Genomic DNA, 27,854 nt, shown 5'->3' with positions numbered 1-27,854 from the left:
AAATACGAGATTACGCGAGAACACAGACAGGCGTGCACAAAATTATTGAAATTTTTATTTTAATTCACAATAAACGCGATAACTTCCCAAATTCTTGCAACCATGAGTGATAGTCAACAGCCAATCACAATGCGAAAAGCCCATTGATCCGACGTTATCATTTCCTTGTTGCCATTCTGTAGTAGAAACTATGGTTTAAAATTAGTTACCAATTCCTTAAAAGATAGAGACCCATAAGCTTATATTCAGTAATAGCGACATCTACTGGTCATAAACTTTTCCAAAATCCTGAAGATCGTGTGAATAGAAATAAGCGACCAATAACGTAAACAACTTTTTCCGTCTACCGCAATTTTGCACTTGTTTGTTTAAAAACTTTTTACTGAGATAAACTAAATTAAAACAGGCTATCTCACTTATACTGAGGATGATTTTTATTAACCCCATTTGTGTAAAGGAAGGTTTTATAAATTTGTTTTGTCTTCATTCATTACTTAATGTCCTATTCAAATTCCGAAGATATATTCGTACTGGGGTATGAAATGTAATAAAACTCTCTTATATATACTCAACTGTATAAACCTTCCAATCAAAAACCCTACCAATATAAAGTAAATTGCCCTCATAGTAATGGTAAAAAAATATCGAAAAGTGCTTTAAAAAGGTTGTTTCCATGCAAATCATATTCATATATTATTTTCATATATTGTCTTCTTTATATGGGAAGTAAATGTGGCTGGAAATGATTAAAAATATATATATATATATATTCTTCGTGCTGACAGTAAGCAGAATATGTTTCCTTTATGATTTATATTATTAATAAGCTATTCATGCAGTGTGTGTTAAATGCTTCCTGACAGAAGAAAATATCATTAAAGACAATATCACTTTATGTGATAGTTACATTCTATGTTCGGATACTAGCAGCAAATAATGTCTGTGTAATGTTTGTCATACTGATAATGACGTTCTAACTCAAAAATAATTTCGTACAAAAAAATTTAATGTTTGTAGTTGATGTGCTTATAAGTTTCCAAGTGTGGTTAATAAGTAGTTGCTTAGTTCCCTGGTAGTGTATATGCGATATAATTTTTTAAAGAAGACGATAGTGACCGATGGTTAATACTTTTTATATTAACTAGAAATTTATATCTTGCAGTACATGTAATCAGAATTTTTCATCAAATTGTTCATGCAGTATGGGGGAAAAAAGTTTTTCTCAGAAAAGTAATTTTATTGAACATAGTGTTAATTATCCTGTAAGAAAATCTTATTCTTGTGATATATGTAATAAAAGTTTTTCACTTAGACATAATTTGACGACACACAGTCGTGTTCATACTGGTGAGAGACCTTATTCTTGTAGTATATGTAATGAGAGTTTCTCACGAAGAGATAGACTGACTGAACACAGTCTATTTCATACTAGTGAGAAACCTTATTCTTGTAGTATATGTAATAAGAGTTTTTCATATAAAAGAACGCTGAATAGACACAGCCTTCTTCATACTGATGAAAAACCTTATTCTTGTGGTATATGTAACAAAAGTTTTTCACAAAAATACCACATGATAAAACACTGCCGTGTTCATACAGGTGAAAAACCTTATTCTTGTAGCATATGTAATAAGAGTTTTTCAGTAAAAAGTACACTGACTAAACACAATTTTGTTCATACTGGTGAAAAACCTTATTCTTGTAGCATATGTAATAAAAGTTATTCAGATAGAAGTACACTGACTACACACAGTCTTGTTCATACTGGTGAAAAACCTTATTCTTGTAGCATATGTAATAAAAGTTATTCAGATAGAAGTACACTGACTACACACAGTCTTGTTCATACTGGTGAAAAACCTTATTCTTGTAGCATATGTAATAAAAGTTTTTCGGAAAGAAGTGCACTGACTAAACACTGTCGTGTTCATACTGGTGAAAAACCTTATTCTTGTAGCATATGTAATAAAAGTTTTTCAGATAGAAGTACACTGACTAAACACCGTCTTGTTCATACTGGGGAAAAACCTTATTCTTGCAGCATATGTAATAAAAGTTTTTCAGAAAAAAGTACACTGACTAAGCACAGTCGTGTTCATACTGGTGAAAAACCTTATTCGTGTAGTATATGTAATAAGAGTTTTTCAGATAAAAGTACACTGACTAAACACAGTCTTCTTCATACTGGTGAAAAACCTTATTCTTGTAGTACATGTAATAAGAGTTTTTCTGAAAGAAGAGCACTGACTAAGCACAGTCGTGTTCATACTGGGGAGAAACCTTATTCTTGTGTTTTGTAATAAGAGTTTTTCAGACAGAGGTAATGTATCTAAGCACATTTGTGTTCATACTGGCAAGAAACCTTATTTTTTTGGTATATGAAAAAAAAAAAAGCATTCGACAATAGATCATGTGGCTAAACGGATTCTTGCTTACACTGTTTAGAAACCTATATTTTTGTATTTGTAAAAATTATTTTTTACTTAAGGACTGTCCAGATAATCACATTTGTATTCATACCTATGAAAAACTTTATTTTTGTAGCATATACAAAAAGAGCTTTTCTCAAAAGATTGACTTTGCTCTTTCTGTTTGTCTTCTAGTTAGTGAGGAAACCTTTTTGTTGTAGCATAATGTAATATGAATTTACCTCAAAAATGTCCTCTTACTAAACACAATCTTTTTCAGAAAAGTGATGCACCATATTTTAGAAGTATATTTTAAATGATTTTTCAATAATTCTGATCTAAATATTTACATTAAAGTTCATACTCGTGAGGAACCTTATTCTAGTAATATATGCAATAAGTGTTTCTGAACAAGAACTAATCTTACTAACCATATGCTTATTGATCCTGGTGGGGAACCTTATTCTTCTCATATATGTCCAAAGAGATTTTTCTTTAACTTATCATATTCTGACTCTTACTGGTGTAAGTTATGAATTATTGCAGCATGTGTAAAATAGATTTTCACTATACAGTAGAATGACTGAACACAGTCATATCCGTACTGTGTATTAACCTATCCGTATTATATATATATATTTAACTGAAATGTCATCTGACTAAAAACATTCTATTGGAATTAATTAAGCATTTTCTTTTCAAATAGTTTTAAATTTTATCTTTTAGTTTTCATCATTTTTCCTTTCTTGTGTTTATTTATAAGTAGTGCTTATAAAAAAAACTTCAGTATAGAAAAGTTAAGAATTTTAATTAAAATACAGTTTTACAAACGCATCTTAATTGGAAATTGTAACTTTGTATGCTGGATAACATTACTTTATCACCTGTTATATATAACATCACTTACCCACCAGTTATACTTGACAAAATCATAAATTGTTATTTATTCTCTCAGCATTAGAGTACCAAGTTGAAGATAATATTCATTTTTTTTAATTGAAATTTTTAATCAAAATAACATGCAGCATGTTTTACTTAATGAATCCTATCTAGCACACATAATTAAAAAATTTTATTTCTTTTAAATGCAAAATATTTTTGATATGATTTAAGGAAAGGTTTACATTGTTTTTAAATAGATTAGGTTACATTATGATTGAGAAAGGTATAGAGAAAGTGGTATAGATTGCTTCATAAAATCAACTTCTTGTTTTTTAATCACATTTTAACATTTGAGAACCTATATTCAACCAAACTTTTAAGGAACGCAAAAGATAACTCAAATCGTTAAAAAGATAATAAAAACTAGTAAATCAATTTTTTTTTTTTTTTAAATTCCTAACACTATTTACTAAATAATTAAATAAGGAAATGTGCAAATGTTTTTAATATCGTTTTTTAATAGCTGCCCAATTCATGAATACTCCTTTAATAACTTTTTTGTTATAAGGTCTTTATGTGTAAGTGTGTGATATTAATTTGTAGTTCTTTTCTTAAAATGGTTCAGCACATTTTCAATATTTTGTGATGAATATTTCTATTTTTTTTTATATGTCATTAAAATAAAATGCTCTTTATTTAATTTATGCTTATACTGTGTTTTGCGGCATAACGGATACAGAAATAAAGTTTAGAAAAATTATGAAAGATGTTTTTTAAAGTTTATTATTTTTAGTACAATTTCCATATCTGGTACAAATATTATTTTATTTTTTTTGTTTACATTCAATTAATATAAAATCCCGTTACATTAAAATTGCATTTGCGAATTTCCTAATGAAAAATTTGTAACAGACATTCTATAAAATTTATTCTTATTTTTTAAGAATTTTTTGAAAGCAAATTAGTGCTGTAGTTATTATAATAATGTTCATTTGAAGTAATTTATCCTCCTATTTTATGTAAATGTTCAACTTTCTTATTAATCAAGTTTCTAATGTTGAATAACCTAGTTTTTGTATGTAATAAAATATCGTCACAAAATAGGTAGTTTTTTTGTTGCTCATAGTCATGTTCATTTCATTCATGTCCATTTTTTTTTAATAATTATTTTTCAATTTACTTGATATTAAAATAATTATAAATACTCTTAAATTGCCATAGTTCTGAATAAAATTATCAAAAGTATTGAGTACTAACCGCCTTTAGCAGTGAGCTTGATCACCTTTCCAAATTATTTAGTACAGCTTACACTGCTCTATAGTAATGGAGGAAACACTTTCAGTTTTTGAAATTTTTTTAAATATCTCGAAAAGTACTGAGAGAATTATTTTGTTATTTAGAGATGTTTATGTCAGGTAATTTCTCATACTTATTAATAAGTTTCAAAGCTTTCACAGGCTTAAGGGAGTGATAATAAATTAGGAACTAAACAAGTATTTTTGATCACTCTATGACAGAAAAATATAGCCATTAACTTGTAACTTGCTTTGATTACATCGGTTGTTATTTTCAATAGTTGAATTAAATTTCGTAAACCTAGCATAAATATATATGTAAAACAAAAATTTGGCTATAATATAAAAAAATTATCAAAAAAATTTTCAGAACAGTTTTTAATTATTAAGCAAATTATTATTTTAAAGTTAAAGATAAAATTGCGGAAGATCTGAGCATTTAAAGTAGTTCTTACATACTTCGCATGCCCTGAGAAAAAGTAAAAAAAAAATTTTCTTAATAAAATGTCGCATCGAATTGCATTCAGTGTCTTATGAAAAAGATTAATTCGAATATCTTGAACATTTATAAAGTTTTTAGCTATTTTCTAATCAGTTTTTGCACTTTTTAAAAGAAAGCTCTGAATGAGTTTCCCCCCAAATTTTATTTTGTACTATTCAATAAGATTTATTTGAAATGACAGCAGCATTTTGGGAGATCATCCTCCATGAAAGTATGCTTTCTTTCTTTATATCATCACATTTCAGTGTACTATTGTAAGGTATCATTTGTTGTTTAATTTCGTCTTATGAGGCAAAATGAAATTTCCTTAAAACCCTGTATTATTTAGAGGTTTCTTTTAAAAATACAAGTACTATTTAGAATATTACTAGAAGCTTTGTGAATTTTCAAGATATTCATATTGGAGTTATAGCCAATAAAGACAAAATAAATTAAAAAAATTTTTATATATAAATAAGGCCATACTTTTATTAGTATTAAAGCTAAGTTTGGGAAATTTTATGCAATAATTGCTAATAATTACCAAACTAATAAATACAAGTTACAAGCTTATTGTTGTATTTTCAAGTACAGTGTTTTCAAAAATATTTCAAGGGCTTTTCAAATCCCTGAAAGCTGTAAAATTTATTGATAAGCATAAAAAATCGCATGACCTAACCATTTCTGAAATTATAGAATTAACTTAGTATTTCTTGAGAAGTTTATTAAAATATCAAAAACCATAAGTGTTTCTATTATTATTATAGGTAATGGAATAAGTTTGAATGGTAACGAAGTCGAATACAATTCTTCTAGCAGTCCTCCAACCCTACAAAACCGAATTCAAGCCTAGCTGGTTTCTAAGCTATTGAAGGAGTGGAACCTTTATTTGTTCAACTCCATTTTCAATACACCAAGAATAAACTATCGTAATTTTTTATTGTTAATTATTTAACAACAAATTGTATTATTTACAAAAGCATTTCAAAATATTACTTGGTTATCGAAAATATCTCTCTGAATTAAAAAAAATTGTGCAAACTGCTGCAATTGTGAGTGTTGAGCTTTGTTTTGCTGCATAGAAATTATAAGAGTTCGAGAATTGTCAAATCACAATATGTTTGTAGAAAAATACTCAGGGAATATGAGGAAATAATTTTTTTAAAAAAAATAGCATTTGTTTATTGGTTTGAAACTTGTCGCAAAACTATTAAACTTGTTGTGTCCCGCAGTGGACTGATCGTTGAGACACTGCTCCCAGCAGATCACTGAAGTCAAGCATCACTGGTTGCGGTCAGTGTGCAGGGGAGTTACCACTTGGATCAGTCTGCGTAGGGACCGAGGGTGTGTGGTATTGATCCTCGTTAAACTGTTCTACCGTGAAGTGTCCGAGTTCGCGTGCAGGTCCATCTGTAGAGGATCGAAATTGTGATGGAATATCTTCGGATTATCCTCAGGGATATTTCCCTGACCGTCGCCAATAGCCCATTGTTCAGCTCTAGTGCGATGTAAATGAACAAATCAAAATGCTACACTTGTCGCACAAAGGATCATGCGCACCACTATGCTGGCTGCAGGGATGCAATTACAAACTAGAATTTGACGTACTGAAATAGCCAATTTTATTTATGAATGTAGCTCTAGCTTTTTTTGAAATTTTATTTTTTCCGAAAGTATTGATTAAGTTCTTTTCTCTTGGAGCAGTCGAGGTATGGCTGTTTGCGGTAATTAACTGCCAACAGCAGAAACTACTCCCGCCCTGAATCACGGTAATGCCCCCTTTTTGAAGCTGCCATGAATGTCCATACCTCCACTTTAATTCGCTTAATGTTTGTCCCGTTCAATTTTTAGGACGTTATTCCCGTAAAATACTTTTCGGCTTCTGTTATGGTATTCCCATGGTGATATTCTAAATGTTATTGCTTTTCATTTTTCTCCTGTTGTGTAATCCTTTCAGTTCTCATATGAGGTAATTACTATCTCTGAATAAACATATGTTTTTTTCGACGAATTCGATTCTGAATGTGGTCCAAAGTTTGCACCCTTTATTGTTTATTTTCATTTTTGCATATCGTGCTATATCTTTAGAACTTTTTAAGTTAATTGAAATTTTTTTATCTAATTATAAAGATTATTTATCCAATTGTCAGGGATACAATGCTTTGTATCATTTTAAAGATTATATTTTTTCATGGCAAAATTCAAAATTTGATTTCTTAGGAACTTCTTTGATGGATTTCGCTCAAATAGTTCCGCTCGATCGATTTCGCTCAAATTTTGTATTTTGCTGTGCGGGGTTATATTCTTAAAAATGACAAAAAATTCTGTACCTTACAGTTTAAAAATTTTTTGACCATTTTTAAATAAAATATTTAAAAAAATAAATATTTTAAAAAAAGTTATTTTTCGCCTAAAATTATATTTGGATAAACGAATTTTAAAATTGTGGGCAAAGGTTTCCAATTTGCTTACAAAATTCTCGAGATATAGCGAAATAAGTAAAAAATAAAATTAACATTAAGTGGTCCAAACTTTGGAGTGCTTTCCTGACCGAACGATTGGAACCATATTTCCGAGATACCATCTAGCCCCTATATTTTAGGGTCTGAAATCCGAATCTGTCTAAAAAAAAAACATGTTTATTCAGAGAAAGTACGTTTTCCTGTCTTATTTCGAAACTTACAATATCGTCTGCACTTCGTGATTACCATAATTGAAGTGGCAATACGGTCAACGTTGCTTTATTTGCATTCCGATTGCGGGAGAGTTGCAAATGGAAGAGTGATTGCTGTTCGAATTCTGAAGTGTCAAATAAATGAGCAGATATTTTTGCACCACTTCGTTTTCTGAAGACGCTTGAGCTAAGGGACAATTTATCGGAGAGCATTGACAGATCTCTTTTTCCCATTCATGCGCCAGAATTGAAGATCTAGGGTAAGATCACAATTAAATTTTGTGTTTCTCTAACATAAAAACCGTTTTCCATTAATGTGGGTCCCGCAGTGGACTGATCGTTAAGACACGGTTCCCAGCAGACATGGGTGCAAGTCTTCCGTCCCCAGGACGGATTTCCGTCTTTCGAAAACGTCCGCGGACGGAAACAAGACCCGACTCCAAGACGGAAATTTTTTTTTCTGTTCTTAAAAATACTTTTAGGCCTACTCTCTATACTACTGAAAAATATTTTTCAGGTCTACGTTATTGGTTTGGTCTACTTTCTTATGTCCTGTTGTTATTTTATCAAAGGAGAAATGAATAAATATCTTTTGTACAGTATTTAAACTTGATGTATTATGGTAAAGCTTTCTCAGACATTTTGCATAGGTCGAGGGGGTATTGTGTATGTTAGGTATTTCAGTTAAAAAAATTTCATTCTTGGCCTTTTTTCCAACTTGCACCCATGCCAGCAGATCAGCGAAGTCAAGCATCACTGGTTGCGGTTAGTGTGCGGGTGGGTGACCACTTGGATCAGTCGGCGTAGGGACCGAGGGTGTGCGGTATGTGTCCTCGTTAAACTGTGCTACCGTAAAGTGCTCGAAATCGCACGCAGGTCTTCGGGCTACCGAAGCGGGGTGCCATCCCCTCCGCAGAGGATCAAAATTGTGATGGCATGTCTTCGGATCATCCTCCGGGATGTTTCCCAGACCGTCGCCAATAGCCCATTGTGCAGCTCTAGTGCAACGCAAATAAACAACAAGCAAGCAACCATTAATGTGATCTAATTTTCTAAGTCAGAAAATCACTTGCTATATTATATGATCTAGTTTTCTTACATAAAGATTCCGATTTTTTTTTTTTTTTTTTTTTTACATTGCCGATGACATTCAAAATTGATAATATGGTGTTTTCTACACTAGGGAACGCTGCAAGCTCGATACCGCCTAAATTTCCGGGTTACTGTTTCCGTTGTATTTTAAAGCCATTTAGCATCATTGTGTTTTGAGATTCTTGCAAACATGGTATATGATTACTTATTACTTGTTTTTACGATGCTAACGATACTTGTATTTACAATGTTGAAAGTGTTAACACTGACGTAAGATGGTGCACAGCTTGCAACAAGAACAAACATTAATAAACAAATGGAAAGAGACTAAATCACGACTGCCAAAAAGCGAGTTATTCAAAATCTAGCAACCATGTCATCTTTTTTTACAATATATCTGTAAATAACTACAACAAATTTTCACTTTAAACTCTCCAGAATTACTTAATAACATTAATATCTTATGAAATACAGCAGATTTGAGCTCAGAAATCATCTAATTTACTTCTTTTGATGAAAACAAAATTATTTGTTTGAAAATGTCGGCTCTCAGAATAACATGTAGTAAGTAGCCTGCAAACTTTTTAACCGGAACTAGAGCAGGTACCGAGCTCGAGATTGTTATTTTTTACATTTATATTGAAAACGCCATCCATCTCAATTAATTATAAAATAAAAATAATCTATATATATGTTACGGCCAAAGCCCGAAGTCGGCCAATTCGCGATCTTGCCGGCCAGATCGTGATTTGGCCAAGAACGCTGTAAATTAGCTGGCCAAAGTCCGAAATTTTTCTTGATTTCGGGAATGGACCGCACAAATCGCGAATTGGCATGGGCCAAAGTTGGAAGAAAAAATCATTATACCAGGCAAACCGGGTAAATGTATACCGGACAGGGGCACTTGACCTTAAAAAAACATCAGTGTAGGATATACCGGGGAAATGTATACCGGGCAGTGGCACTGAACCTTAAAAAAACATCAGTGTAGGGTATACCGGGCAGTGGTACTTAACTAGACCTAATGTGACTAAACCTTTGGTATACATGACAATTAAATAGACAATTTAATAATGATTATTAAATTAATGATTATTTAATAGACAACTTAAAAACTTCTATTTTTTTTATTTTTAAATCAGAAGATTTATAAGAATTATTTATATAATTATAGAAGGCCGCCAAGGTAAAATATTCATTGATCGTTTCAATTATTTCGGACTTTGGCCAGCCATCCTCGGCCACTTCGCGTAGTAAAAAAAAAATTCGGACTTTGGCCAAGAGGGCCGGCCAATTCGTGATCTGGCCGGACTTCGGGCTTTGGCCGTAACATATATATTTCTCTTACACGGCGACAAAAAAAGCCTCATTACAACTCCCCGAATGCGAATGGCAACGCTAGAAAATCGACCAATGATTGCCGCTAAAAATGCCACATGCCGAATCTAGCTGAGGTGGCTCAACGTATAGCGCTTTTAAAAACGGAAACTGAAATAACCTTAAGCTAGGCAGAAGTGAGTAGTCTTTGTCGATGGATCTCTATTTTAGTATTTTGTCGACAGCGCTTTTTTTCACGAATTTATATATTGCGAATTTATTTGACTATTTTTGATTTATATCACGAATTTATTTGTTTTATTATTGTTATTAGTTATTCATTGAAAAATGAGTCTCAGTCGTGCTGTTACGCTTTAAGATTTTATACTATGGCACATTTCTAATAGGTTTAACGAATTACATGTCATTTATTTGAGTTCAAATTCATTTTAATGACTTAGTATTTACAAAAGATATGTAATTTTTTTTAAAAAAAAAAGTTTTTATATGGATTTGAATGATTGTTTTGAATTCTTAGAATTTTGTGTATTTGCAATGTACCTAAGATAGAAGCGAGCTTGGTTTGCAAAGCAAACCATTATAAGATTGTGTACCAATTTTCGGGGGTTGGCGTGCGTTAGAGAGCAGGGGGCACAACCCACTAGTTAGACTAGACTAGACTTAGAGGTTGGGCAGCTCTGACGAGCAGGGCACATCGACCAGAGGTGTATTGCACCCAAACCCTAGTCGTGATTAGCAAGAAAGCCCTATAGCTGAAATAAAGTTCAGCAAGCACCTTACAGGAACATCTTGCAGTTCCCAGGCATTGACGCAAAGTATGTGTCGTGATGTCTCTTCTTCTAGATGACAACCCCGACAAAGAGAATTGGCTTCTATTCCCATAATGTGTAGGTGTCTCCTGAGGATACAGTGACCAGTAAGAAGACCTATGATCTTCCTTATACTGTTTCTATTAAACTTTAAGAGCTCCTTTTGACGTATACACTAGCACAGTCTCGATTCAGCTCCTTAGCTTGTCTCTGACCGCCAGCAGCGCGCTATTGCTCATGGGCAATCTTGCCGTAGAGCTTGAAAATGGCTGCCCTAAATGAGGAGGGGGAAATTCCCAGCGCAGGTTCAGGGCCCCAGAAAATTGCATTAGAGCCAGCCCGTGCTGCTTCATCATCATTTCCAAAAATACCCATATGTCCAGGTCATGTACCCAATGCAGGGATACCTTGTTATGAGCGGACAGGTCACAGAGGACCGAGAAGCATTCCCACAGTAACAAAGAGGTGAATTTACACCTTGACAGTGATAGGAGAGCAGCCTGACTGTCAGAACAGATGCGGATAGTCGTATTTTGATATCCCTTGTCTAAGCATAACTCGCAGCACAAGATAATGGTATAGACCTCACCCTGAAAAACGGTGGCATAGTTTCCCAGGGGAAAGTGAAGTTTGTTACCGTCATTGGAGAAATAAATTCTTGCTCCTGATTTGGCTCACATTCGGTGTTAAAATATTAGATACGAACAATGTTATATAACAATACTAAACGAAAACATTCCTAATAAAATGTTCTACTTTCACTTATATAAATAAAGAGACTAAAATAGTACTTATATAAATATATAATATTATATAAATTCACTTATATAAATAAAGAGACTAAATAGAGCTTAGAGACTAAAATAGTAAACAGCTCATGTTTAAAGTGCATAGTATAGAAATTTTTCGATTCACCTTTGATACAATTGTTCCTTGTAATTATAATCCAGAAAGGATCCTTTCATAATCTTCTTAAATAAAAAAATCTAAATAAAAATAGGACAAGCTTTGAATCGCTCACATTAACGTAGTAGAGCGATCGACGCTTTCTCCCTCCAAACATACTTCCAGCTCGTGATGACTAATGCTACTGGTAAGAAATCGTATATGCGATTTTCTGCCATACAGTAAAAATGCTCTTTTAAGAATGCGATAAGTGCTACTGGTCATACTACTGGTTATGCTACTGGTCATAAACTGTTCCAAGAACCTGGAGATCAGAATAGTAGAAATAAGCGACTAATAACGTAAACAACTTTATAAACAGACTACCTCACCTATACTGAGGAAGATTTTTATTAACCCCAATTGTGTAAAGGAAGACTTCATTAAATTGTTTCGTCTTTATTCATTACTTAATGTCCTATTTAAATTTCGAAGATATATTCTTACAGGGCAATAAAACTGTCTTATATATACTCGACTATATAAACCTGCCTATCAAAAAACTCTATCAATATAAAGTAAATTCCCTGTAATAGTAATGGGAAAAAGTATAGAAAATGCTTTTGTAAGGTTATTTCCATGCAGATCTTTATATTTTATATTATCTTCTTATCTCATATATTATCTTCTTTATGTCGCTGGAAATGATTTTCTTGAACGATTTATATTATTAATAAACTATTCATGCAGTGTGTGTTAAATGCTTCCTGACAGAAGAAAATTTCATTAAAGACAATATCACTTTATTTGGTAGTAACATTCTATGTTCGGACACTACCAGCAAATAATGTCTGTGTAATGTGTGTCATAGAGATAATGATGCTCTAACACAAAAATAATTCTATACAAAGTAATTTAATGTTTGTAGTTTATGTAGTGAATAAGTAGTTGCTTAGTACTCTGGTAGTGTATGTGATAAAAAAATTTCGAGTAAGCAAGAGTGACCGATAGTTAATACTTTTTATATTAACTAGAAATTTATTTCTTGCACTACTTTTCATCAAATTGTTCACATTTTTCTGCTCTCAGTTGAGAAACCTTGTTCATGCAGCATGGGAAAAAAAAGTTTTTCTCAGAAAAATAAACTTATTGAACATAGTGTTATTCATCTTGTAAGAAAATCTTATTCTTGTGGTATATGTAATAAAAGTTTTTCATGTAGAGGTAATTTGATTAAACACAGTCTTGTTCATACTGGTGAAAAACCTTATTCTTGTAGTATATGTAATAAAAGTTTTTCACTTAGAAATAATTTGACTCAACACATTAAATTTCATACTGGGGAGAAACCTTATTCTTGTGGTATATGTAAAAAGAGTTTCTCACGAAGGGATAAACTGACTGAGCACAGTCGATTTCATACTGGGGAGAAACCTTATTCTTGTGGTATATGTAAAAAGAGTTTCTCACGAAGAAATAAACTGACTAATCACAGACTTGTTCATTCTGGTGAAAAACCTTATTCTTGTAGTATATGTAATAACAGTTTTTCACAAAAAGGCCATCTGATGAGACACTGCCGTATTCATACTGGTGAAAAACCTTATTCTTGTAGTACATGTAATAAGAGTTTCTCACAAAGAGATAAACTGACTGAACACAGTCGATTTCATACTGAGGAGAAACCTTATTCTTGTGGTATATGTAAAAAGAATTTCTCACAAAGAGATAAACTGACTGAACACAGTCGATTTCATACTGAGGAGAAACCTTATTCTTGTGGTATTTGTAAAAAGAGTTTCTCACGAAGAGATAATCTGACTAATCACAGACTTGTTCATTCTGGTGAAAAACCTTATTCTTGTAGTATATGTAATAACAGTTTTTCACGAAAATGCCATCTGATGAGACACTGCCGTATTCATACTGGTGAAAAACCTTATTCTTGTAGTATATGTAATAAGAGTTTTTCAGACAGAAGTAAACTGACTAAACACTGTCTTGTTCATACTGGTGAAAAACCTTATTCTTGTAGCATATGTAATAAAAGTTTTTCAGAAGGAAGTACACTGACTAAACACAGTCGTATTCATACTGGTGAAAAACCTTATTCTTGTAGCATATGTAATAAAAGTTTTTCAGAAAGAAGTACACTGACTAAACACAGTCGTATTCATACTGGTGAAAAACCTTATTCTTGTAGCATATGTAATAAGAGTTTTTCAGACAGAAGTAAACTGACTAAACACCGTCTTGTTCATACTGGTGAAAAACCTTATTCTTGTAGCATATGTAATAAAAGTTTTTCAGAAAGAAGTACACTGACTAAACACAGTCGTATTCATACTGGTGAAAAACCTTATTCTTGTAGCATATGTAATAAAAGTTTTTCAGAAAGAAGTACACTGACTAAACACAGTCGTATTCATACTGGTGAAAAACCTTATTCTTGTAGCATATGTAATAAAAGTTTTTCAGAAAGAAGTACACTGACTAAACACAGTCGTATTCATGCTGGTGAGAAACCTTAATCTTGTAGCATATGTAATAAAAGTTTTTCAGAAAGAAGTACACTGACTAAACACAGTCGTATTCATACTGGTGAAAAACCTTATTCTTGTAGCATATGTAATAAAAGTTTTTCAGAAAGAAGTACACTGACTAAACACAGTCGTATTCATGCTGGTGAGAAACCTTAATCTTGTAGCATATGTAATAAAAGTTTTTCAGAAAGAAGTACACTGACTAAACACAGTCGTGTTCATACTGGTGAGAAACCTTACTCTTATATTATGTAATAAGAGTTTTTCAGACGGAGATAATACAAGGGGTGATCAAATGAAAAGGTACGAAACGACACGGTGGGTACAAATGTAGACTTTATTCAAAATATACACCATAGGCGTGAGCAAAACGATCCCACTGATGAATAAGCCGCAGAATTTCTTGTTCCCTGAATTCCTGTGGCCGTGACGAGGCCCAGTCCTTCACAGCACCAGTCCTTGAGTACGCCGTTCGAGCTGAAGCACTTCCCTTTCAGGTGTTTCTTCAGTGAACCAAACACATGGAAATCGTAGGGAGACATGTCCGTACTGTAGGGCGAATGGTCCAACATCTCCCATTTGAACTTAACCAGTTCCACGTGTGTGAATCTGGAGACGTGTGGGCGCGCGTTATCATGGAGCAGAACCACACCCTCCGTGAGCAGCCCCGGTCTTTTGTTCTTGATGAACCTGTGTAAGCGTCGGAGTGTCTCACAGTACATATAGGAGTTAATGGTTTTTCTGTGCTGGAGTTTCTGTTCCTCATGCGGACTGCCGCATCATTTGGACGCCGCTTTTGATAAGAGCCCCTGCTCTCTCCTGCGCATGCTCCAAGCCCCTGTCAGAGACTCCAATCGCATCTGGAGATGCCTTGCAACGTTTTCCCATGGCGGAATATGCAAATACTTAACTGTTACTTTTTTACGTGGTTTCGGACCTCTTCATTTGATCACTCCTTGTATATCTAGCTATATTCTATCTATAGAAGCTATATTCTTGTATTTGTAAAAATTATTTTTTACTTAAAGACTATCCAGGTAATCACAGTTGTATTCATACCTATGAAAAACTTCATTTCTGTAGCATTAGCATATGTAAAAAGAGTTCATTTCAAAAGTTTGACTTCGCTTTTTCTGTTTGTCTTTACATTAATGAAAAAACCTTTTTTCTGTAGCATAATGTAATTAGAGTTTATCTCAAAACTGTCCTCTTACTAAACACAATCATTTTCTGAAAAGTGATACGCTATATTTTAGATGAATTTTCAAAATGAATTGAATTAAATGAATTTTCAATAATTCTGATCTAAATATTTACATTAGAGTTCATACTCATGAGGAACCTTATTCTAGTAATATATGCAATAAGTGTTTCTGAAGTAGCACTAATCTTCACAAGCTTTACAAATGCATCTTAATTGAAATTTGTAACTTTGTATGCTGGATAACATTACTTCATCACCAGTTATATATCAGAGGAAAGAAGATTTACATTATTTTTAAATAAATTATAATGCATTATAATTGAGAAAGGTATAGAGTTAAGTTTTTTTTTTTTTAAATTTTTTTTTTATAAAAGTTTTTTTTTAATGTTATTGTTTTTATTATAAACACTTTTTAACTAAATAATTAAATTTAGTAAAGAAATATGCAAATGTTTTTTAATGTGTCATTTTTAGTAGCTGCCCAATTCATGAATATTCCTTTACCTTTTCACGTGGGCGCAAAAATAAGAGATTTAGATCCTCTGGTGGGCTCTTTCTGAGACTGGGGGATGAATTCAAGAAGGGGAACCGCTAACCCCTAAAACAAGTCATGTGATGGATGTTAAACATCTCCGAGAGTTTTATTCTCCCTCTGTTATTCTAAACGTCATTAGCTATCTTTTATACCACCACAGTTCAGGATAATAGAAATACCTCGTGGATTCCCATTTTTCTGAAAAAGCGCGGGAAAACTTCTTTGGTGGTTTTTCACGATTTAGTGCAAAAACTGCATTCCGAATGTCATATGTTGACAATTTATGGTGTTTTACAAACATTCATATTTAGTGTGGTGTATCACAATTTCCTCATTTTATTGTTTTATATATATATATATATATATATATATATATAGATTACAATGTCAATATCCAATAATTATAACAATATAATTAAAATCTCCATCATGAGAGTAATTATATTGAATTTTTTATCTTTCGCACGTTTGATTTCAAGATTATTTAAAAAGCTTTTTATTTTCGTTCTATCAAACATTTTCCATCATATATTTACTTTAAAATTATTGTAATTGTGGTATGTCATTGCTCACTGTTTTACATGAATACTTTCAATGTATTATTATGAAACATTTTACTGCTTAAAATGTAAAAATATTATTACGCATTTGAGGAATAGTTAAAAAAAAACTTTGTTCTTTGAGATATTTTTTCAACAGTTAATTCAGATTTAGAAAATTTTAGTTTGGTATCGCTGGTGTTATTTATATAAGTTATTAAAGTTATGTGATGGGTATACCACCTATTTTTTATAAGCTCCTTGATGCCATATCAAAACGATTGGTTTATTTATATGTTTCCGCAAGAAATAAACAAGCTAATGGGGTATACATTGATCATAAACACTCTTTTATTGAGTTAAAAAAACATTGGAAATTTCGAAGATCAAAGAGAAAAGCTCGTTTTATGTTCATTTTTCACATAAATAACAGATAGATCATGCTCTTTTGCATTTATAGGATTAGTATGTTATAAGTGTGAAATCAGTTTTTCCTGAGATTTATCATGCAGTGAAATTTGGTCATAGTGCAGAGAAGCCTTTTTTTTTCTCAAGTAAAATCAATTTTTCTTTGAATCTATTCTTATATGCATAAAGAGTTCTTTTTCGTGGTCTTAATTTAGTTAATTATAAATATCTTTATTAAACATTATAAATATCAATATTTTACTTAAAATGTTTTTATAACATTGCTGAAAATTTATAATTTTATCAAAAGATTATAAATTTTGGGAAAGAACATAAATAGTTGTAATGTCATATTTTTGTAGGCAGGTCAATTGAGTCTGAGTTATTAGTGAAGGGATTTAAGTCATAGCTGATGGAAAAAAAATATAGGAAATTTAATTTGATATTAACTCTTTGACTGAATTATTTTATTTCCATCTTTTTCATCTATCGATTTATGAAAAATACCGGTCACTTCAATAAATGATAAATAATTTCTCTCTTTATTCATCTGAGTCATTTATTTATTATTATTATTGATAATAATGAAATAAAAAAGGATAATTTTGATAAATGAGGATAATTTTGCCCTAACTCCCAGCTAATTTGAAAGATCCTCTCTTTTTAAGAAAACAAGATCATTTCGATTGAAAATTATGTTATCAAATAAATTCTTTTTATTTTATAAATTTTTAAGATTTCTTAAAAAAATTATGAACTATAATAACTATGTTAATTATTTAAAAATAATCATACAGAATTTTTAAATTAATTTTCTAAGTAGTATATAATAGTTTAAATTATTCATTTAAAAAATATTTGATGCGTTAATGGAACTCTAAAATTAAAACACATTTATCCCATGAACTCTTAGTTAGAAACTAAAATGCGTTCTAAATTTTTACAATATTTTTCGTCAACTTACCTTATGTCTTTTTAAAATAGTTCCAAAAAAGCGAAAACTCAGAAATATTTCAGTTAATGTGTTACAGTTGCAATTGATTAATATAAAACAATCGGGCTCATTTCTTTTATTTTGCAGTAAATTTCATGAAAAGTAAGCAGTTTATTGAAACTGCGTAGCTTATATAATATTTTTTTTCTTCCTCTTTTTCATTATTTTAAAAATATAGTCTTTCACAATTGACTTCAACTTACTCATGTAATAGATTTATATAATTTTATTGTTCCAAAATTTAGCTTTAATCTTATAAAAAGTTACAAAACTGAGATATTAAAAGAATTTCTAGAACCTATAACTAAAAGTTGAACTGTGTGTAGAATGTGGGAAAGAAACATGAAAATTGCCACCAAAGGAAAATGGTTTTGTGAAAAAAGTTTAAAATAGCTTTTATGATTTCAATTTCCTAAACATAGAAAATACATTAGTATTATAAATTATATATTTATAAATATGATATTGGAAATATTTATGTATCCTTAAGTATGAATGAATACTTTTGAGTAGTAAATGTATATATTTTTCTTCGGAAATGCGGATATTTATTTAAAATCATGTAAAAACATTTTTTTATACTGCAGCAATTATAGTAATCAAAATTTTAAAATTTCAATAACTTTATAACATGAATTTAAAAGACAACCTGAAAAAAACTATTTATTTGAGTTTATGTAAAAATATTGCTTTGATATTTTATTTCAATTTACTTAAAACAGCTCTTTTCGATTCTGATTATTCCATATCTTTTATATACAATTGAAAATATTCGCTAAATTATATTTGTAATAAAGAAATTAATTTATCCCCCCAAAAAAAAACTTACAACTAGAACAAAAAACTAGCAACATTGAAACTGACTAAAGAAGTCAGAAAACGGCAGACAAACAAAAAAATACCCAAGCTTGGAATAGATGTTTGAAGATAGGTGGGAAATGCAAAGAAACTTTTCTCCCCTTAACTTAAAAAGGTAAATGTACTGACTAAAACAATAAAACACATCCCTCTGTAACTTGATCCTTTGTTTTAACTGTGGAGGAGATTCCTTCCCCTATTCTTAAACTGAAAGTGTCACATGACTCACATGCCCACCAGTGGAACCCAAGATCAGATGTGACAACTGCTGTCACAGCCCCCTGGAAAAGGTTAAATAACTTTTTTGTTATAAGATCTTTGTGTATAAGTGTGTGATATTAATTTGTAGTTCTTTTCTTTTAATGGTTTAGCACATTTTATACTTATATTAATTAATTACTTATATATGAATTAATTTTCTACTTATACTGTGTATTACAGCATAATGGATACAGAAATGAAGTTTAGAAAAAGATGTTTTTTAAAATTTATTATTTTTAGTACAATTTCCATATCTTTTACAAAATATTTCTATTTTTTGTTTTGTTTATATTCAATTTAAAATAAAATGATCTTACTTTAAAATTGCATTTGCATGTTTCTTAATGAAAAAAATTTTTAAAATTTGTAACAGACATTCTATAAAATTTATTCTAATATTTTAAGAATTTTTTGAAAGCAAATTAGTTTTGCAGCAATTATATTAATGTTCATGTGAAGTGATTTATCCTCATATTTTATGTTCAACTTTTGTGTTTTATGTTCATATGTTCTACTTTTTTAACAATCAAGTTTCTAATGTTGAGTAACCCTGTTTTTGTTATGTATGTAATAAAATATCGACACAAAATAGATAGTTTTTTTGTTGCTCATAGTCAGGTTATTTCATTCATGCCCATTTTTTTTTTTTGAATAATTATTTTTCAATCCTCTTGATAGGACAATAATTATAAATACTCTTAAATTACCATAGTTCTGAATAAAATTATCATAAGTATTGTGTTCTTTTGAACAGCCAGAAAGTGTAGTAACTTTGTCGCATATTTGAGTGACACTTTCATGCGGATTTTCTTTTATTAGTTGTGAATGAATATTTAAAATGTTTCAGTGAGTACCACTTTTTATAATTTTTCCACGCTTTGATGGTGTAAACATCTTTGTCCGTGATGGTCCTGTCTCTGATATGCATAAAATGTTAAAATAAAAAAATAAGTAAGGAATTTACTCTGACTATTAAAATTAATAATTAAAAAAGGAAAGCAAGCTGAAGATTAATAATTTACAAAAAAAAAAAGCCATCGAATAATAAGTAACAAAATAATACAAGCTGACAACTAAAACCAACTATACAATTCATAGCTACTGTAAAAGTGTGCACGTGAACATTAATTATTTTCTTATTGCATATTTAGTATTCCATGTTTTGGCAACAGCAGTTCTTGTGTACGATATAGATTTTGAGTTTTTAGAATAACGGTGTGTGTAAATTTTAATAAAGTATTGATTTGTTTTTCTTTTAAAAGTTGTTTCTTACATTATCAGAAGTGGGATAAACAGGCAACTGTAATTAATTTTGAGTTTTGAGTTTGAAATGGCATTTTTATCGCGACTTCGCAAAGATCAGTTACGTTACGTAGCTAATGAGTTATCTGAAGATGTTTCGTCTACTACTTTGAAAATCCCTGACTTGAGAAAGTTAATATTGAATAGCGAGAAATACGATGAAGAAATGGTTCGAGGAATGGTAGAAAATTTAGTTGAAGACGCCGAGCGCCTTCGTCAAGAAGAGAAAGAAAAAGCCGATCGCCAACATGCATATGCATTGGAAAAAGAAAAAGCCGATCGCCAACATGCATTGGAAAAAGAAAAAGCCGATCGCCAACATGCATTGGAAAAAGAAAAATCCGATCGGGAACATGAATTGGAACTCAAGAAGTTAGATATTGCTGCTAAAACTTCAGAAGCAGTCGAAACTGAAGTAATAACATCGTCGCCAAAAGTTGATTGGCAGTCACAACTGAGAAAGTTTTCTACGAGTAATGAGGATATCAGCCTTTATTTAGTACATTTTGAGAGAGTAATGAAAAGAGTACAAATGCCAAGTTCATTGTGGATGGCATGTTTAATTAACCAGTTACCAAGTGAAATTGTCCAAATGATAATGAGAGAACCAGAAGAACAGTCAGAAAATTATGACTATGTTAAATCTCTTTTGCTTAAGTGCTACAGACTAAGTCCTGAAAAATTTAGACAACTTTTTTATTCTCATGAGAATACTGATGGAAAGTCATGGAAAGAATATTACCACGAGCTTGAAACGTATTTTAATGGGTGGACTGCAGGACTTAAAATAAGTAGTTTTGAGAGTTTAAAAGACCTGATCATCACAGATCGAATGAAAGCTCGGGTGCCGCCAGATATACGAGAACGTTACTTGGATCAGTGGACCCATATAATTTCACCCTATACATTAGCTGAAAAGGTAGATGAATTTATTGAACTCAAAGATGTTTTTAAGAATCATATTCAGTATAATAATAAATATAGTAACAATAAGTTTTTGAAAGAAGAAAATATCGCCAAGGGCAAACAAACAGAGCCAAGTCGAAGTACAACTAATAATCAAACTGTTTGCTACAATTGTTATGATACCGGGCATTTTGCCCGTGATTGTGTAAAGCCAAAACGTCCAAAGTTTTGTACTGCCTGCAAAACAGAAGGACATGGTACAAAGGAATGTCCAAGGAGAGCGTCTTTCCCATTAGTCAATGCAGTTTCGTTTTTACCTAGTTCCAGTAATAGTACAACGAAGAATATTATCATAGAAGAAGTAAATACTAGTGCTCTTATGGATACCGCTGCTGATATATATCTATGTTGAAATATAGTTTTGCACAAACGCTTAATAAAAATATTCATAAAAACATAGTTACACGAATTCAAGGTATTGGAGGTGTAAGGGAGTCACTAGGAATTATCATACTTAATGTGACTATAGACAGGGTAAAGCTGAAGGAAGTTCTGTTTTATGTAGTAACTGATGATACATTTGAAGGCCCGGATGTTCTCATCGGAAACGACATCATTGACTCACCCGAGATAATAATGGTTAGAAATCAAGGCAGGTCCAAGTTAGTTCACGTGGAAGAGCTGGATTTTTTGCACGATTTCCAGATTAATGAAATGCCTGATAGGGTTGTGTTGAAGACCCTCGAAAAGTGCGCGATTGAACCGCGTACAGTTCAAATGGTAACTGTCTTCAGTGCATGCAAATCTCAAAACGGATTTATTTCCTGCAGTGATCGAGATGGTCTATGCAAGGATGTTACGTTTGCTATCCACGATGGTAAATCCCAAGTGCCCGTCGTGAATCCTAGTAGCGTAAAATTACAATTAAAGAAAAATCGCGTTATCTTGCGAGGAAATTTGGTATCTGAAAATAGTTACAATTCAATGGTTAAAGAAGATGCGGATTCAACCCCAGCCGTTTTATTAGCAAAAGAAATTGTGCGAAATCCTATCGATAGAGAATGTGTTAAAATTGGACCATCAATAAATAAGGAACAGCAGCAAATTTTATGCGATTTGTTAAATGAATTTAGGCTGTGTTTTGCTTTAAAACAAGATGAACTAGGATGCATTAATAATACTATAATGCGTATCATTGAGACACCAGGTAGTAAACCTGTTTCTCGTTCACCCTACCGAGCTTCGAACTACGAGAGACAAGTTTTAAGAGAAATCGTTCAAGAATTAAAAGATCAGGGTGTTATTCGTGACAGTTCTTCTGAATACAGTAGTCCTGTTTTGCTTGTATCTAAGAAAACTGGTGATCATCGTATGGTAATTGACTACAGACATTTAAATTCACAAACTATTAAGGATAAATTTCCATTACCCTGCATCGATGATTTGCTTGAAAGACTGTCTGGTTTTAGTTTATTCTGCATCCTTGATGCATGTCAAGGATTTAATCAGATAGCAATGGATGAAGAATCCTCACGAAAGGCAGCTTTTACAACTCCTGATGGACATTATGAGCCTACACGTTTGTTTTTTGGCTTATCGAATGGACCACCTGTTTTTCAGCGAGCGATGTCATTAGCTTTGGGTGATTTGCTTTGGAACGGTGTATCGTGTTATATTGACGATATATTCTTTGGTTCGATCGGCTTTGATGATATGATAGTGAAGCTTCGACAAGTACTTGAAAAGTTGCTAAAAGCTGGGGTAACACTGAAGCTATCTAAATGTGAATTCGGAATGTCAGATATTGAGTATTTGGGATTTGTAATTGATAAAAATGGAATACGACCAGGTCCAAGAAAACTTGCTGCCATTGCTGAATACCCCGCTCCTAAGACCAAAGATGAATTGCGTCGTTTTCTTGGCTTAACAAGTTTCTTTCGCCGATTTATAACACGATATGCTTCAATTGCTGAACCCCTCACAAGGATGCTAAAGAAAAATTCATCGTTCACATGGACTGATGATCAAAATGATGCTTTTGAAAACTTACGTTCTAAATTAGTATCGAGACCAGTGTTGAAACTATTTGATCCACGCGATGAAACTGAATTACACACTGATGCAAGCTCTGTTGGATTAGCTGGAATGCTCTTGCAACGAAATAAGTCTAGTGCTTTTCAGTTAGTTTATTCCGTAAGTCGCCGAACAACTCCTGAAGAAGAAAAGTATCATTCAAGTCGTTTAGAACTGATAGCTGCGGTATGGTCAATGACTAGACTTCGTCCTTTGTTGTTGGGTTTGCAATTTACATTAGTCACCGATTGTTCAGCAATAACATACTTGAATACGCAAAAGAACATTAAACCCCAGGTAGCGAGATGGACTGAACTGTTGAGTGAATTTAATTATAATGTTTAACACCGAGATGGTACTAAAATGGCTCATGTAGATGCCCTTAGTCGTTCACCAGTTGAAGAAAGAATTTGCACACCATTGCATGAAATAGACATTACGAGTCCTGTAGAACTAACAAGAGAGCCTACGGTATTTTACATCTCTACTGAAGAAGACAGGGTAGCCCTCATACAAGATCAAGATTTGCAAAAAATTGTATTTTCCTTAAGAAAAATAAAGACAAATAGATCACTAGAAGAAAAACAACTAGCCGATAATTTCGAGTTGATTAACGGAATACTTTATCGCCTCCATTATGAATCAGGTGATAGAAACAAGACACGAAAGTTGTTTGTAATGCCAAAATCAATGAGAAAGTATCTTGCTGTTCGCTTCCACGACTTTTCTGGTCATTTTGGAGTTGAGAAAGTAATTCAAATGATATGTCAACAGTTTTGGTTTCCTCGTATGGCAAGTTATATCAAGCAGCATATACGACAGTGCGTCGTATGTGCATTTACAAAAGTACCAGGTGGGAAAGCTCAAGGTAAACTTAATGCCATTCCACCTGGTAGTCGCCCATTTGAAGTTGTGCATATGGATTTCCTTGGCCCATTTGTAACAAGTTCAGCTCGTAACAAGGAGCTTTTGGTTTTTGTCGACAATATGACTAAGTTTGTGCGCCTTCGTTCATGTCCTAGTTGCTCAACTAAAAGCGTTTTGAAGTACCTCGATGAATTTACTGATGATTTTGGTTCTCCGAGGCGAATCATTACAGACAGAGGGAGCTGCTTCTCGTCCTCGGCGTTTGAAGGCTATTGTAAGCAATTAGGAATCAAGCATACATTAAATTCCAGTCAAAGACCACAAGCTAATGGACAAGTTGAACGCATCAATCGTATACTTATTCCAATGATATCTTCCAATGTCCAAACGGAATCTCACAAGGATTGGGATAAAATATTACCAGAAGTACAAAGGTGTATTAACTGGTCTCCGAGTAAGTCGACTGGAAAACCTCCTTTTGAACTCTTGTATGGATACACGCCAGTAAAGCCTGGATATTTTCCTCAAGATCTACTACCAACATCAAATGACTACGTAAATCCAACAAAACTGCAAAGAGATGCCCAGGAACGTATTATCATTGCACAGGAAAAGATGAAAAGGAATTATGACAAACATCGATGTGATGCATTTAAGTACAATATAGGTGATGTTGTGGTCGTAAGACGATTACCTGAACAAACTGCCTTATCTAACACTAAAACCCAAGTTAAGTACAGAGGTCCTTTAACAGTCATCAAAATATTACCATCCGACACTTATCAAGTTACTGATTTACGCGTAGTTGGACAAGGAAGAAGAAGGCAACATAATTATACGACTACCGCCCACGCTTCGCAAATGAAACTATTTCATCTGGTCAACGACGAAGATCTGTCTGATGATGGGGACAATATTACTGGAAGTAAGGAAAACTTCATTGCTTGTGAACCCATAAACGACAACAACAGTACAAATCAATGCAACGACGATCCAAATAAAAATTTAAGCCAAGATAACAGTAGACCAAAGAGATGTAAAAAAGTGCCGCATTACTTGAAGGATTATAAGTTGTTTTGAAGGGACGAGGTCGTCCAAAAGTCAGGATGGTCGAGTGTAAAAGTGTGCACGTGAACATTAATTATTTTCTTATTGCATATTTAGTATTCCATGTTTTGGCAACAGCAGTTCTTGTGTACGATATAGATTTTGAGTTTTTAGAATAACGGTGTGTGTAAATTTTAATAAAGTATTGATTTGTTTTTCTTTTAAAAGTTGTTTCTTACACTACAAAAACGAACTAACAAAAAAAAAAAAAAAAAAAAAAAAAAACCAGCTAACATTTAGTAATTAGAAAAGAAAAGAAGAAAACGAAATCTAGCAGGGAATCACAGCAAAATATTAAAAATTAATGCAACAACAAAAAAAAAAAATTAATAACTATAAAAAACGAGCTAACAATAAATAAGTAGTAAAAAACAAGAAATTAATAACTAGTAAAAAACAAAAGAGCAATTAAGCGATGCGAGTGAAAGAAAGCGAAATAAGAACTGCACAAGAGATAGGACAAATAAGCAAAGGCAAGGAGAATGGAAAGAGCTGGCTGACCAGTGTTACAATATAGCCAACACGCCAATTCCTTGGCCTTGAAAACTAATTCAGTGCCAAACTAAAACACCTATTCTAATTATACAGCATTTATTTATATTTGTACGCGCATTTAAACTGCAATTATTTAAGTTTTCATTTAGTTCTATCATAATCATTGATAGAGTAGAACGCCATTTTTCTTAGCTGCAAATAAGAAACAAAATTTCCCTAAGGAAAAGGCTGAAGAACTTGAAAAGGCGACCCAGAACATTGGTAAATCTTTCTGAAACAGAACGGTTCCGCAGTGGACTGATCGTTAAGAAACGGTTCCCAGCAGATCACCGAAGTCAAGCATCACTGGTTGCGGTCAGTGTGCGGGTGGGTGACCACTTGGATCAGTCTGCGTAGGGACCGAGGGTGTGCGGTATTGGTCCGCGTTAAACTGTGCTACCGTAAAGTGCTCGAATTCGCGCGCAGGTCGTCGGGCTACCGAAGCGGGGGTGCCATCCCTTCCGCAGAGGATCAAAATTGTGATGGCATGTCTTCGGATCATCCTCCGGGATGTTTCCCAGACCGTCGCCAATAGCCCATTGTGCAGCTCTAGTGCGACGTAAAGTAACGACAACAACAACTTCCGATTTCGTAATCCCATGCTGTTACTGATGTGTGTATTACGGTAAAATACATTTTTTTTTTGTCTTCAATTTATTACAAATTAAAGTGAAGTCAATATTGCTTGCTTCATTCCAATGAATAAATGTGATTTTAGAACGTGCAGAACTGTAATAGTTATAGAATATTCCTCGTTATAAAATATTATATAATTCTGTATCTAAATAATTCGAAAAACAACAGTAAATGAATCATCCGATTTACTTGAAATAGTATCATTTGTGTTGATTATTAATAAATTTTTATAGTTTTCTTGGTAAGTATTTTTGAATGAATAATTTCAACTATTATGTTTTTAAGTTACATATTGAAATTCATAACGAGATCTCTCCACATTATTAGACTCACTATTAGATTCTGCCGCATCTTTTCTTTTGTTTGAACACAATTCGCCATCTGACTCTATTTTTTTTTTTTTTATGAGTCGTACACTAGCTTCAGAAACCTTTAATCTTCGTCATATTTCGCATTTTTAAAATATTTTATCATTCACGAGGGCCTTCACTTGAGCTTTTTTACATGATGAAAGATCACATTTTTTCACCTATGATGGCAATGTTACAATTGATTATTTGCACACAAAAAAAACAAATAACTGCGTAGTATAAAACAGCGAAACGAAATAACATATATATGTAATAACAGGGCTCCAACCCTGTTATCAGTGTTGTATTTAGCTTGAAATAATTGCAGTCATAAGCCATCAGACGTAATAAACAGGTTTATTTAAATGGAGGCTGGTATTGCTAACAATTCACGTCCACACTCCCTATGGCAAGGGAATGGACAAGACTTCTGACAATTCCTGAACAGCTTATCAGGATCAAATCATGATGAAAGGACACGCAAAACTATGCGTTCTTACGTTTTATACCAACATAGATTTGAAGTAAAAAGGCACATTCGTACATTCCTTGTAACCTTACGCATTAAGGAAAATCATTTCTGCTTCCTTATATGGAATTGAAAAAGGGAACGATTCTAAAAATAACTCATCCTTTGAAATATAAATCTATTTATATTTCAATGGTATGTTTTCAGCCTTGAATTCCCAAAATAGAATCTCTCAACGCTTATTCTTTAACAAAGACATTTTATGAAAACGAAAGAGATTTAATTCTTTTATTAATACAAAAGTATTTACTTTTTGTATTATATATATATATATATATATATATATATATATATATATATATATATATATATATATATATATATATATATATATATATATATAT

At 32.3% G+C, this 27,854-nt stretch overlaps 1 protein-coding gene and 1 pseudogene across 2 annotated transcripts; both read left to right on the top strand.

Annotated features, from left to right (window-relative positions):
• Nucleotides 1-245: 245 nt before the first annotated feature.
• Nucleotides 246-4,391, top strand: LOC107441731 (uncharacterized). The gene has a single exon (XM_043044085.3). The coding sequence runs from the start codon at nt 1,203-1,205 to the stop codon at nt 2,298-2,300; it is 1,098 nt and encodes a 365-aa protein (XP_042900019.2). The 5' UTR covers nt 246-1,202; the 3' UTR covers nt 2,301-4,391.
• A 7,795-nt stretch (nt 4,392-12,186) lies between these two features.
• LOC107441730 (uncharacterized) lies at nt 12,187-14,633 on the top strand (annotated as a pseudogene). The gene has a single exon (XR_015429416.1). The product of XR_015429416.1 is annotated as an uncharacterized LOC107441730 (transcript).
• The last annotated feature ends 13,221 nt before the right edge of the window (nt 14,634-27,854 follow it).

This window comes from Parasteatoda tepidariorum, chromosome 9 (assembly GCF_982258835.1).
Source record: "Parasteatoda tepidariorum strain Cologne lab strain chromosome 9, Ptep-v5.0, whole genome shotgun sequence".
In the NCBI taxonomy this organism is placed as follows: domain Eukaryota; kingdom Metazoa; phylum Arthropoda; class Arachnida; order Araneae; family Theridiidae; genus Parasteatoda; species Parasteatoda tepidariorum.
Note: the sequence above shows the minus strand (reverse complement) of the source record. Positions and strands in the feature narration are given on the sequence as shown.

Coding starts and splice junctions, on each gene's coding strand:
- LOC107441731 (XM_043044085.3), top strand. CDS start 1,203: ATGGGGGAAAAAAGTTTTTCTCAGAAAAGTAATTTTATTGAACATAGT.